The sequence below is a fragment of the Pelmatolapia mariae genome, linkage group LG1 (genome assembly GCF_036321145.2).
Source record: "Pelmatolapia mariae isolate MD_Pm_ZW linkage group LG1, Pm_UMD_F_2, whole genome shotgun sequence".
NCBI classification, from domain to species: domain Eukaryota; kingdom Metazoa; phylum Chordata; class Actinopteri; order Cichliformes; family Cichlidae; genus Pelmatolapia; species Pelmatolapia mariae.
Window position 1 is genome coordinate 30,173,167 of NC_086227.1, and position 14,593 is coordinate 30,187,759.

The 14,593-nt window shown below is 38.5% G+C and overlaps 1 protein-coding gene across 1 annotated transcript; it reads left to right on the forward strand.

The window, feature by feature from the left end:
• The first annotated feature begins 954 nt into the window (after positions 1–954).
• Positions 955–8,523, forward strand: LOC134630765 (secretory carrier-associated membrane protein 5-like). The gene is made up of 7 exons (XM_063478407.1): positions 955–1,159; positions 1,587–1,649; positions 1,747–1,866; positions 3,895–4,051; positions 5,007–5,108; positions 6,877–6,994; positions 7,356–8,523. The coding sequence occupies exons 2-7, from the start codon at positions 1,643–1,645 to the stop codon at positions 7,533–7,535; spliced, it is 684 nt and encodes a 227-aa protein (XP_063334477.1). The 5' UTR covers positions 955–1,159; positions 1,587–1,642; the 3' UTR covers positions 7,536–8,523.
• The last annotated feature ends 6,070 nt before the right edge of the window (positions 8,524–14,593 follow it).

Sequence of the window (14,593 nt, forward strand, 5' to 3'; positions counted from 1 at the left end):
ACCCCTCATTTATTTATATTTTCTCATCATTTTTAAAATGTGACCTGACACAGGACCTGAGAGAACAGATGGATTATCTGGTCTTTCAGCTGATCCACCGAAGCCTCATCAAAAATGGTTTCAGTGGAAGGTGGCTGTCAACAAGCCACTCTTAGGAAGGAGAATAAGGAGAAAAGAATGGGGCTTACCAAATTACTCAAGTAATGGACTGAAAATCTGACTGTAACTGTGTTAAAGAAGAAAGGTGGCCATACCAAATATTGACGATCAAGCTCGTTACAATTATACACACTCTGCTCTTGCCTTATATAATGTATTTCTGTATGTTTGCACTTTTTTTCTTTAGACCCAAGTTAGACCACTGTACCTATTTCTCATTTTTCTAACAAAATATAGAAATAGAGAAATTATCTGTACTTTTACTTGGGAAAGAGTTTAAAGGTATCCTGGAAGCCAAAGATAGAAGAGATCGTTTTCCTCCAGTGTCGGTTCCTGCAGTGAAACAGCACCTCCAGCTGGAGAATTGAAATCATTTTAGTGTTTAGGCGAACAACTATCTCAAGCTTCACGCTTAGGTTTAGAAAGGAAAGTGACCCTAATGGTGGTGTTACACCACGCGGAGTTTGGTAAAGCTGGATTTCTACATTATGAAGGAATTCCCTCTTGTCTTTTTTTTCTTTTCTTAAACAGCGTACAATTTTTTTTTTTTTTTTTTGTTTTTTCAAACATCGCCACTGCTGATGTGATTAGAGGTGTGACCTGATTAGACGTTTCCAGTTCACAATTAATGTCTGCAAGTTGCTTTAGGACAACTGTAAATACTGAGGACGGTGGTTAACGCCACTTTTGTTTTAGCAGCGTGTTCAGCACCATGGACAGAGAGCCAAACAATGATTGGGTCAACAATACAACGTCAAGGATTAGAGTAATCAGGCCATTGGTCTGAATCAAAGTGACAGCAGATTGAAGCACGGTGATTGGCCGACAGACAGCATAGTTAGGATCGATTCCTGTAGTCATACAGAGCAAAACAAAGTCTTGAAATAGTTTAATAGTTTACCTGTAGATTCCGTCCGATTGGATTTCATCTGTTTAAGGCGAAGGTGAAGCTTCGGTTGTAGAGCACGTTAAAGAGAGGAGCGGCTGCTCTCTGGGGGAGGTAAGCAGATTATGTTTCCTGCCGAATCCGTAATTCCTGGCTCTGCAGTTCAAATACATGTGCAGGGAATATGTGTTGGAACATTTCATTCGATGAAATGCGGCTTGCTTGTTGCTCGTCACTGGGTTTGGGGGCAGATTGCCTGATTTATGTTTCTGTGAAACCGGAAGGACTGAGTCGTTAAAGTGTTATCAGCACCACTGGGACATGACTGGGAGAGCACACACATTAAATCCCCCGGCAGAATGTCGACGGAGACGTTGAATTTGTAACATTCTCCTTCCTCTAAAGTACGCTGTGTTTATGTGGCAGTGATGTAGAATCCATTCCTTCACTGTACTTCCTCCGTTGCCAGTGACATGCAGTTGAAACACATGCAAAGTGCTATACACACTATATTAATCTGAAATGTTTTCTAACTTCACAGGCTGAAGAGTCTGAAAGAGGGATTACTCGAAACAGCAAGCTTTACAGTATTTCCCAATGGCCGGTCAGTAAATAAACTGTGACTAAATGAAGTCGAAATTAAAACAGTACTCATCCGAATGTATTTAGTGTTATAACTGGTATTGAACTGTTTATTGCAGAGCCAAATTTCCCCCCGCTGCCTGGATTCATTCCTCTCAAGCCGTGTTTCTACCAAGACTTTGAGGAGATCCCTGAACAGCATCGCAGCATGTGCAAGAAAATGTACCATCTGTGGATGCGTAAGTGAATAAAACTGAAGTTATATGTTATTTTGTTTGATTGTCATGATGTAAAGCTGTCATGACAATGCAACTCCTATACAAACTTCGGAGCTTACGTTTCAGGAGAGAAACAGTTTTTTTTTCTGCCTTGGCTATAACAGAACAACAGAAAAAAATAATTTTCCTGAAGGCCCCATAAAGTGTCTTATCCTCTGTGATCAGCTGATGATAACAACTATGAAACAGAAGGGCAGTGGTTTACAAGGGTCCTTTAGGTCCAAGAAGATTTTTTATGGGCTGTGGCTGTAATGTCCTGACTGGTTTATTTGTTAATGAGTCACAGCACTGACCAGATGGCCTTGGTTTGAGCAGAGCAGCCACAGTAAAATTGTGTTGAACAATCTTTGCCAGGAGCAGTTTCATCAAAGTTTACTGCACTATAAACATGCAGTACAGTGGTGTTTGCGACATTGCTGTACTCTGAAACTTCCTGCCTGTTCATGAATTCATGCAAGAGAACTGAGGGCAGGAGGAAGGGTGCGAAAGAGCTCAAAATTGATGTATCATTGACACAGGAGTCAGTGTCAGAATTGCTATAAGGAGCAGGGCAATACACCAATATGCAGTAAAAAGTATTAAAGATGAAACAAGATTGTTAATGCTTGCAAACAGTTTTGGTCAAATGAGGCAAGTTCAGAAGTGAATTTTGTTAGTTGGTGATTTGGCAAAAGGGCCATATTGTGATAGGGGTAAGATGAGAATCAGTAAGTGTTTGAAGTAAAGATAGGGAGGGATTCACCAGTAAAGACTGTGAATATAAACGGTTAAAAAGCATAGTTTAACTGTGACATTTTCAATGGAAAACTAAAGAATTTATGATTTTCTTTACCATCATTGCATAATATAAGAAAACAGATTAAGAGAATCCAGAGAAGTCTTTGACCACAAGGGACGAGGCTGAGAATCAGTATGGGAAGGCCTGCAGTTCAGATCTGTCACCCACTGAAAAAATTTGGTGCATTGTGAAACAAAAAATACAATAAAGGAGACCACACATTTTTGAGGAGCTGAAATCTGACATCGGGCAAGATAGTGAAAACATGTAGCTATGAAAGCTACAAGGGTTGGTCTCCGCTGCCTCTCTAACTCATTAAAGAGATTGCTGCTAAAAGAAGAGGTGATGCAACACAGTTGTAAACATGACTCTGTCTTGAAATGTGACGCAATAAATTTAAAACAAGTTCTAAAATCAGTATTACAAAAACAAAACCAATTAATTAGTTTCAGCATTTGATATGATTTTTTGTGTATTGCAGAAAGAAATACATGTTTTAAACGATTTACAAGCATTACATTCTTTAAATATTTACCTTTTACATGCTATTTTTTTTAAAAAAAATTGTTATAGCAGGAAATAAGCATCTGTCACGCTGAAGAATTTATAATTGCTCTGAATTTCTTTTTGCGGGTGACTCTTTAAAAAAAAAAAGATAAACATAAGCAGGTATTGAAAGTCCCAATCTGCTCAGATTTTTGCCTTCTGCCATGATGCACACACGGCTTGTTATTTTTGTGCTCGAGTGCTTTTTCTTCATTTAATTTGTGAAAATCATTCTAAGCTAACAGGAATTTTGCTGTGCTGTGCATTGGGGAAAGTGTTTTCCAAATAGCTGTCATGTGCCACCTGTGCAGTGCTTCACTTTTTTTCTCTTTTTCTTGTAAAGTTCTTCAAAATTTCCCCAAAGACCAGCATTTGAAACTGACATAGAGTTCTTGTTTAGTTTAAAAACCAAAGCTGGAATGTGAATGCAGAGGCTGAAATGGAGCCAAGTGTTGGTAATAGAAAATGACTTCAGCTAAAAAGTTATTTGGGGAGCACAGGTCATCTTTTAGTCATATTATGTAAATGTTGGCTGTCTCCTCTTTACTTTTCCAAACTGGTCTGTAGTTATGCATGTTTATGTATCAGACAGGTGTTTTTAGGGCTTTTTCTTTTGCATCAATGCTTGATTTTTTGTTGTTGTTGTTGTTGTTGTGTTCTTACAGTTAACAGTGCCACACTTGTTGTGAATCTTTTTGGCTGCTTTGCTTGGATGTTTGGTGGAGGTGGTGTGACCAACTTTGGCATGGCCATCATCTGGGTCCTCATGTTCACTCCTTGCTCGTATGTCTGCTGGTTCAGGCCCATCTACAAGGCCTTCAAGTAAGTCAAACATGAAGTAATACAATAATACCAAGCACTGTTTTTAACAATGTTAGTTGGAATGAAGTTGTGTTATGTTTTAGATGTCATATACAGTAGTATTAAGACCTTTTAAATATTATGTGTTATAGTTTCACACAAAAATAGTTCATGGTTGTTGTTGTTTTTAGCCCAAAATTAAGAGAGGTCTTTGAGATGCAGCTTTAAATGAGATGTCCAGATGTCTTTTCATATAAACAGGAATATGACATGAAATTTAACCCCTCTGGGTAAGGACCCAACTGTGACAAGGCAGCTCAAGATCCATCTATATCACGATTCACAGGGGGAAAAAAAATTTCCAGTCGTGGATAGCTCCCTGGGTCACTTCACCACACTATTCCATGGAAACAGTTAGCATTTGCAGTACATGAACCTTTCATAAATGGTTTATTAGATAAAAAAATGTATATATACTCTTTCACATATGAACATGAAAATTGGACATTGTTAAATATGACAGAAAACAAACATAAAACAAACTCACTCTGAGTCTTACATAGATTAAATTCTAACTAAGAAGAATACACATCTAAAATAGTGGTCTGCTCTTTTTTTGTCTTTAAGCTAATTTGTCCTCCATTTTTGTAAAGTGCTGAGTAGCAACAGGGATAAATGTCCCTTCAGGGACAGAAGGACACTCAGAACATTCTCTAACCTTTCGCTGAAGGGTAGTGCAATTTTCATATGCTCTGCTGACATGAATATATTGTCTCATGAGCTGACACACTACATGGCAGCAGCATGTAGTTGCTGACTGGGCTGCCAAGAGAGATATTGATGTCGAGTAGGGGAAACTGTCTTTGTTTAAAACAGTAGATGATGAAACATGTAGACATACAGTATATAGCACTAAATTTAGCTTTACATATGTAACTGCTTAATAGTCTTCTTTTTTTTTTCGTATTCTTCACAGGAGTGACAGCTCTTTCAACTTCATGATCTTCTTCTTTGTGTTCATGGCTCAAGTTGGGATTAGTGTCATCCAAAGCATAGGCATCCCAGGATGGGGAGTATGGTAAGGCTGGGCAGAAGTTTCAGGCACAACTTCACTTACTTTCAAGGTGCAGAGAAGAGTATAAAGTCTGAAGAGAATAAAGCTCCAGCAACACTTCTAATATAAATTAGTAACTTTATTTTTTGATTAACATGTTTTGGTTTGTTGGCTTAATGGTAACCCTAACGAAGGTTACAAGCCCAAACATGCCCGTCATACTCCAAGAGCAAACGGGACCCAAACGCAGACTTAGAATGCAGTTCGGTGAATTTATTTACAGCAGGGGTGACCAACCCGGGTCAACACACCTGAATCAAATGATTAGTTCAATAGCAGGCTTCTGGAGACTTTCAAGACATGCTGAGGAGGTAATTTAGCCATTTAAATCAGCTGTGTTGGATCAAGGACACATCTACAACCTGCAGGACATCGGCCCTTGAGGCCTGGAGTTGGACACCCATGATTTACAGCCATGTGATGTGTTACAGTGTCTTTCTGTGGAACCTCCACAGATCCTATGTACAGTATACAAGCCGATGGTCAGATAGATTTCGCTGTCTTTAGACTCGATAGCAAAACAGCTCACACTCACACGCAAAAATCCTCTTTGAGGAAAACAGAGAAGACTCCTTGAAAGAAGAGAAACACACAAGGACCCAGCTGATAAACTTACAGAACAGGAGTGAGTATCTACCACTGCTGAAGGAATTTTCTCAGTATTTGAAGGGAGCTGACTGATCACCAGATGAGTAGTAGGTGAGTTGATTACTACAGGTGCGCCAGGCTGGAGGGAGGGGACTAAGAGGATCACACCTCTGAAAGGTAAGGTGTTGTTACCACACACACACACACACACACACAAACAGAGAGAGAGAGAGAGAGCACCAAGGTGGAGAGCGAGAAAGACTGACAGAAGTACCAGGAGGACTGAAGGACTATGACAATGTCGGTCAAACAATATATTGTTTCTGGAGCGTTATCCTCTTCAGAGTCACAGAAGTAAACTATATACTTATATACTAATACTTATATATGTCATATACTGTATGTCTAATTTGTTTACATTTGACTTACAATGTTCAAATTTGGAAAGGCATATTTTTGTGTTTATTAATCTATTCAGATATTTGTTATGAAAATTAAAATTATATTTTGTATAGTTAACTGTTCTGACACTAAAACAATTTTAACTTAATTCTAAAACAATAAATGGTATTACACAAATGCCACAGACAGTCTGGCAGACATTTTTACCAGCATACGTGCATGTTTGATCAATTGCTGTGCAAATAAATCTGAACATTAAAATTGGACATTGTTTAATATATCAAAGAACAAGTATGTTTTCAGTGCATAAATAGTTTAAGTTCAGGTTAGTTGAGATGTATTTTTGAAGACTTTGTTGCTTTCATTAACATGATAGTGATGGACCATCAGATATAGCCCTCGTATAACTTTTATGATAGTCGTGTTATTAGATTTTGAGAGGCTGTTAAAGCAATCCTCAAAATGTCACCTTACTCAGGCTGATGATCACAAATTAATATTATGACAGCCTCCATAAAGTTTATAAATGTCACCATGTGCAATTCCATACCCTCATGCATAAGCTATAAAACTTTTAAACTTTATACTAAAGTATTTAAAGTCTACAAAATCATTGCCATTTGACAGCCTGATGTTCAGTGGTAATATGAGTCAGTCCAATAGCAGATTCCTGTAGTGTTAAGATTCTAAAATGAAATCCTCTTTTTTTCATTGCCTTAATGGTCCTTTCTATCTTTTTCAGTGGTTGGTTGGCTACTATCTCCTTCTTCAGCTATAATATTTTGATCGCACTGATCATGCTGGTCCCTACAATCATGTTCACTGCTGTGGCCTGTCTGTCCTTCATTGCACTCACCAGGGTAAGACTTTTACTGGTGCATTACTTCAAGGGAGGAAAGTAGATAGGTATTCCTTATAAAGGCTAATTCTATTAAATTGAATTTTTCAAAATTATTTATCTGTAGCTTCAAGGCCATGTTCATTCCAGAAATTTGATTAATTTTATTCGTTCCTGCAGAGCAGCACTGTTGGGTTTACCACTAAAATGAGAATCCTTTTAAGTATCTACAGCACTATACAAATGGTTTAGGTCTACAGAATTAAGGATTAGGAAATAAAGTATCTAATCTATGTCTGCATCAACTTAAGTAATTAAATCTACTTTACTTTTAGTCTATAATTGCTTCTTGATAATGACTTGTTATTCCACTTTGCTTGCAGATCCATAATTTCTACCGGGGCAGTGGGGCTAGCATGACTAAAGCTCAGGAGGAATGGGCCACTGGAGCCTGGAAGAACCCTCATGTCCAAGCAGCAGCCCAGCAGGCTGCTATGGGTGCTGCAGCTGGAGCAATGCAGGAGCAGTACTCCAGCCCACAATACAATGAAAACCAGATGTAGAATTTTCAAGACAGAAGGTCAAGGACATGAAGTCACAGCAATGCCAAAGGCTGAACAACCGGGCTGTGAAGATCTTAACAATCTCTATTGACAGGGTTGATTCTTAAAAAGCAACTCTTTCTTACACTATGCAAACAAATAGCTCTTAACATATATGGGAAGCTGGAATTTTGCCTTCCTCTATTAAAGGACATGCTAATCATTTGTAGTCTTTTACACGTGTTTCGTATGTGTTTATACTCTTCAAATGAAAGTAGTTTTCAAGACGTAGTAGCTCCATTCTATGAGCTGGATATTAATATGTCAATCTGCATGTTTTTGTAGCAAGTTTTACAAACGAGGTCAAAAAGGTTATAACCACCTTTGAAGTATTTAAATGAACATATTATTATACTAATGTACTGTTAGAATGATGAACTATTTAGGAAGTTGCTTCATCTTTTCTTTTTTGACTTAAACCAAAGATCCAGTGTCACTTTGTAACTTTATATTAGATGATGCTACTCTGTAAAACCTAACTAAAACCTCATTAATGATTCTATGCAGTTCATCAGTGATTGCATTGTAAAATCAAAGGAAGCTGCAGTACTGAATGGTGTGTAACTGTTACAGTAAGAAAGAGCATTATTACAAGCCTTCAGGTGGAAATATATTTGGAGGGCCCTCTTTGATGTACTAGGTGCTTCTTGTTGACATGCTTATTTTCCACCAAAAAACATCAGATTTACATCACAGGTTTAAATGAGTTGTAATGGTTATTTTACTTTTAGAAAAACAAAAAGCGTCAGATATCTGACATGTGTTCTGTGTTCTGATCTTCAGTTTGTCTAGAAAAGTCACTGTTTTGTATTGAATGTCAATTTAGGGTGTGCCCATTTGTAAGATGCAAATGTTCCATTTGCCAGAGAATCAGCATCTTGCTGTTTGGCAGGTTGACCACAGAGAGGCGCTGATGGTTTTAGCATGAAATAAAAAGCTCCAACACGTACCAATTACCTTCATTTATCCTTCACAGATTACAGTCTGCACTTATTGTATTGGGTTATTTTGTCATGTGCATGTTTTAGCTGAAAGATTCTTTTGGGGGGGGGGTTTGTTACATGAGTCACACACAAGCTTATGTGGCCTGCTGATCAGGCCACATAAGCAGGAGCAGGATACCCCCACAAGTCCAAGAAGTGGAATATGGGGTTAAAAATATTATTGCTTGAAATCATTCCAGGTACAGTTGCTGGTGAATGGCATGGATTAGCAACCCTCACACTCACTCCAAATTCAATGTATTTATTTATTTTTTTTAAAGAAGGAAACAAGAGCCCTTAGGAAGCTTCACTGTCAGGTATCATGACGAGCAAACAAACACATATCCATTTTATGGCTTGTAACAAATTATGTTTCCACTGGAAATATATACTACATATACTGGTTATAGTATGGTGATACTTTACATACAAAAAGGTTTTCTTTCGGCTGAAGTGAAAGACCGAAGTGCACCAAACTTTACTATATAAATGCAGGCTGTTAACTTTGTTCTAAGATTTTCCTTCCACTGATTGCAAATAGTTTTTCATATTATTATTTTGTGCTTTCCTGAAGGAGGTTGATTTGCAAAAACTCTATTTGTTTCCTGTTTGACTGTTTTCTCATATTTGCCCCATTTAATCAAGACGTTGTACTCAATCATTAAAATGTGATTTTAAATCGTTTCCAATACATTACACACAGCAAATGGTACTGCAGCCACATTTAAACACTGTTAAAATGGCAAATTAAAAAGGAACTTACTTTGCCTGTAGGTGGAAGCATTGGCCCTCTGTGGTGGACCACCAGTCACACTGACTGTCCACCAGGGGCACTACATGACCTTTGTTTTTCTTTACAATTAAGTATTTATAAAGTCTGATCCAAAAACATGAAAATGGAGAATTGATATTACTTGCCTACATTGAACTTTGGATTTATTTCTGAACTTACATGCAGCAAATGCAATTTCTCCCTAGACATTCCTCAAACTGGTGACCATCCCAGATACAAAATGCATTTTAAACGGATTTATCTGTGGATGTTGTTATCCTTTATCGTTTCCCTCTTCTTTCGTTTTAAGAGTGATAGAATTACTATGTGGAAAGAAATTATACAGTGATACAGAAGCCCAAAGGACCCACTGGCAGCAACCAGCAAACACTGTAATTGCCATACGCATGGAAATCTCTTGTGACAAGCACTGACAGCAAAGACTTGTGTCTTCAGGTAAACAGGACCGCTTGTCAACTACAGAACATAGTCAGTGATTCATAACAAATCAAGGCTGACGATATGTAGCGCTTTTGTATATTCTGCTTTGCAAATCATACTGCGTGCATCTCATAATTTCATTCTGCTTACAAAAAAGGAGATCTGACCTAATTGCCAACTGAATGAATAACATAAGTTTATACTGGACATTCGGTTAATGATGCTGAGTAAGAACCACGGGGATCAAAGTTATCCTGACTTGTAATTCTTATTGTAGCAAATGTACTCCAAGATCCTGTACGGGCGCTGCACTGGCTTGTTTGTGACATTGTGTAGCTAAAACAAAACAAACAAATAAATAATACATTAAAAAAAATCAAAAAACATTTAGTCTGCTGCTGCACTTTTTTTTTTCACTGTTTTAAACATTTCTTGGATCTTGGATTAGTGTACATAAACCTCACCATTTTAACAAACATGTGGCAACTTCCTTTATATTTGCTGAAATACACTCACTGGCCACTCCATTAGATACAACTTGCTAGTACTAGGTTGGATCCTCTCAGGCTTCAGAAGTGCTTTGATTCATCGTGGCATAGATTCAACAAGGTGCTGGAAACATTCCTCAGAGATTATGGTCCATATTGACTTGATAGCATCACACAGTTGCTGCAGATTTGTTCCACCACATCCCAGTGGTGTTCTGTTGGACTGGTACTAAGCCCAAAAAAAGTCTGCCAAGAAAGTATCCCCTACACCATTACACCACCAGCAGGCTAAATCACTGATACAAGGCAGGAGGGATCCATGCTTTCATGTTGTTTACACCAAATTCAGACCCTATCATCCAATAGGGTGATAGGGTCACAGCTGAAATTGAGAGCAGGTAATGTTTTTTCCAATCTTCTATTGTCCAATTTTGGTGAGCCTGTGCTCAGTTTCGTGTTCTTAGCTGACAGGAGTGGTGTGGTCTTCAGCTGCTGTCGCCCATCTGCTTCTGCATACCGTGGTTGTAATGAGTGTAATTTCAGTTACTGTTGCCTTCCCATCAGCTTGAAGCATTCTAGCCAGTCTCCTTTTACGTCTTGTATCCTGACAACTGCTGCTCTTTCAATGTTTTTGCTTTTTGCTGTAAACCCTAGAGATAGTTTGTGGGAACATTTCTTTAGATCACCAGTTTCTGAAATACTCAGACCAGTCAGTCTAGCACCAATCAAAATGCAACATTGAAATTCCCTTTAATTATCTTTCTTTGCCATCTGATGTTCAGTTTGAACTTCAGCAGTTTGTCGTGACCATGTCTACATGCCTAAATGCAATGATTTGCTATCATGTGACTTACTGACCTAATAAAGTGGCCACTGAGTGCATTACTTCAGCAGGAACCACCTGTAAACACACTGATAATAGATTTATCCTTCAACTCAATGAACAGCTGATAAGAGGATGATTATGATTTATTTAAATATTCATATCTTTAAGTAATAAGTATCTGCTGCATCTGAAATGTGAATCAAACTGATAACGCTTTCTTTCAACTGAAACTGCTTTAAGTCATCTATGAAAGGCAATGCATTAGATTGCAAATGTATTTGGGTTTCACAAGGAAAGATGTATTGTAGTTCAAACATCATAAAATTTTAAAACCTAGTCTCGTAATTGGAAAAACTAATGAAAATCACGACTGAGTTAATTGCAAAGCTAATACCACATTTACACAAAAAGTTTACTGTTAAGCACCTCTTCCTTGTCATTAGTCATGCCAACAGTGGAGAACAGAAGGGTTGTGTGAAAGAACAAAGTAAGGTGCATATAAATGGCATAGTATGACAGTGCACAGTGGGCCTTTGTGTTTAATTTCTCAGAGATAGAGTGCCCTTTCATGCTCTTAAATACACCAATACACACACACACTCTCATTCACACACACTACTGACTGGACAAAGTTGTACTGACATCGGTCTATGCAAACACATAGGCATGCATTTATGCTTGTGTTTCAGACACAGATGTGCACGTGGAATCCAAACACCCAACATTTTTTTATAACTGTTCCCTGATGTTCATAGACTTACACAGACATTTGGGTAAAATGTGAATGTTCATGCAATGAAAAAGGCGTTCTCTTCTAACTGTGACCTGCAAATACAGCTCATGGCAAGAATTACACAGAAAATGTTCAAATTGAGTTTAACAAATGACCTAAAGAAAGAGTCAGTCAGCGTGTGGGAGTGAGTCGTTTAATTCTGCCCCTGTGAGTGTGCATCTGCAGCCTGCAAATTGGGCAGCTAATGATCATGCTGGCTTAAAATAGAATCAGAAATAAAATGGAGTAAATAATAATTATGCTCGTAATTATTTGAAAAATTGTCCATTTGCCTCTCTGTTAAGTGGTTGCTGTTAATGATAGCCCTTAGATCTGGTGACCTAAAAGAAACCACTGGCTTTGTGCGTTGAATGATCTCTCTGTAAGATGCCATTATCACCCTAACAGCAACTAAAATCAAACGAGTTGCTCTGACTTGAAGTAGGAATCAGCCTTTTATCATTAATTTAAAACAAAAGCTGAAATTGAAAAGTTGAATGTGGAAATGATGATTGGGATACAGAAAGGTTGTTTATGATTTTCTAGCTTTAATCATAAAAATAGCATAGACTAAAGTAGCATCCTTTGTGTCTAATGTAAACATAACTCACACTAAAGTCTGGTCACAGCTAGGTTGTTTTTTTTTTAACATTTAGTTCCCCCTCCAGTTGTTAGCCATACTAAAGGCTATAGATATTTTGTAAACGTCATACTATTCCCTAAAGCAAAGTGACAGGTTGTTCATCTTTTGAAATACAACAGGGGTGTAGTCGCAGCTGGACTTTCTTCTGATAAAAAATAAAATAAACACATTTTCACCTCCCAAAAATATTGGCATCATTTAGAATAAATCCCAAACTAGATCATCTTTACATGTGCATGATGAGAAGAACCAGAGCCAGCTACTAAGGAGGGGTCACCCAGCTGTCTGGAGTGGGGCCATTTCAGTCAGCTACAGCGAGGAAGTGCTGCTGCCACCAGGCTGTGAAATCACCGATCTGATGATGGGAGTCGCCCCCCTTGACAATGCAGGGAACAGTGACGGTGGACGTTGGAGAATGAGTCTGGTGAAATATGGGCCTGCCATAAAGCAGAAAGGCTGAGCAGAGCGGTGCAGGGCCGTCGCTCTCCGTGGCTGACTTCATCATTGACACTCCCTGTGGAGCCAGTAGATGGGTGGGGTTTTTTGCTGGGAGATTGGGGGGACCTGATTGAGGCTGGAAGCCTATCATCCCTATGCAACATCTCCCTATTTGTTCCAAATGCTTAGGACCTTAAACCCAAATATCAAAACTTCAATTTCTGCCTTTCAAGGGAAAAAAACATAATGAGAATTTATTGCCCTGTTGTTGTAACCATGAATTCTCCCAGGGATGCTGGAGAAACTGTCCATTTGCATACCCCTTAAAATTGATGAGTGAGGAAATTGAGGGAACTAAGTTGTAAGAAAGACTGCTTATGTTTGCAGCAGACACCAAAGACAAGCCAGATGTTTCATTGATGATGCAGGGAGTATTTAAACTGTCAGCCAGTACACTCGAGTGTGTCTTGTGTCTATGACACAAGCTTCTTCATTGTCTCATATAATGCCCAACGCTTTCAATGTGGTGTATTAACACAAGAAGTGAAATGTTTGTTAACTCAGATATATATGGTGGAGTCAGCTCTGTGTGCAGGATGAGCTATTATCAAAACAAATGAGCCAGCAACTGCAGCTGCATGTAAATCAGAGCAGTTTTTCCCTTACTATTCAAAAGTGTTGAGCCATTCACTATCTCCCAGCCAGTGGTTTCTCATCTGCCTCTATTCTTGCTTTACAAAGCCAGCCTTTCCTCGTACCTTTCCCATCCAGCAATGTGTTTATCCCTACGGAAATGAAGATTTCTTCACATCTTTATTCATTTAATTAGGTTGCAAAGCAGGGCTAGAGCCAGAAGATGAATTACCTGTGGCCTTGATATTTTGCCACAGAATCTCTACACAGTAGGCTCTGCAGAAATTAGACCTCAAGTCTGGAGGTGGGCTTTTTGGCAATGTCGACTCACAGACTAGCCTCTATTCTCTGTTTTCACTAAATTCAATTAACCCTGCATAAGCCAGCTGTATTGAAGAATGGCGGTCTAAAGTCATACCTTTTACCTATGTATCATTTTAAGGCAGCTGGTCAAATTAGGGTGGAGTAATCTGACTTGGTCAAGATTGGAATGTAGTGTGTAGGGCCAAGAAAGTGATTTAACAATCGGCTACAAACTGTATATTTATGTTATGTGTTGCATTCCATCGAAACTTAAACTCCCGAACATTCAGCATCCAGATTGTGATGGCCAACCACACTAAAACTAAAAGTCTGATTGAGCACAAATAGCAAATGTAATCTAAGCACAAAGCAGTCTGTGGTGATATGACTTTGATATGAACTGATGTGCACAATGGCTGTGGCCAAAATGGGATAGGTAGGTTAGGCAAATTAGTGAAGCTGTGTTGTCATCTTGTCAACACTCAGTGTCACTGTACAGTGTCACTGTAAACCTATAATTATGCACTGCATGAGCAAGATAAATGTCAGCTCAACTACACTATCTGGTTAAGAGGGAAGGAAAAGTGGAAAAAGAGGATGGAAGACTAAACAAGCAATGTGGGGTAAATGAGGAAAAATGTAACAGCAGTTTTCAGCTTTTCACCTCTACCACTTCCTGTTTGATTATATTGTGATCACCACTTAACAAAGATGCCAATG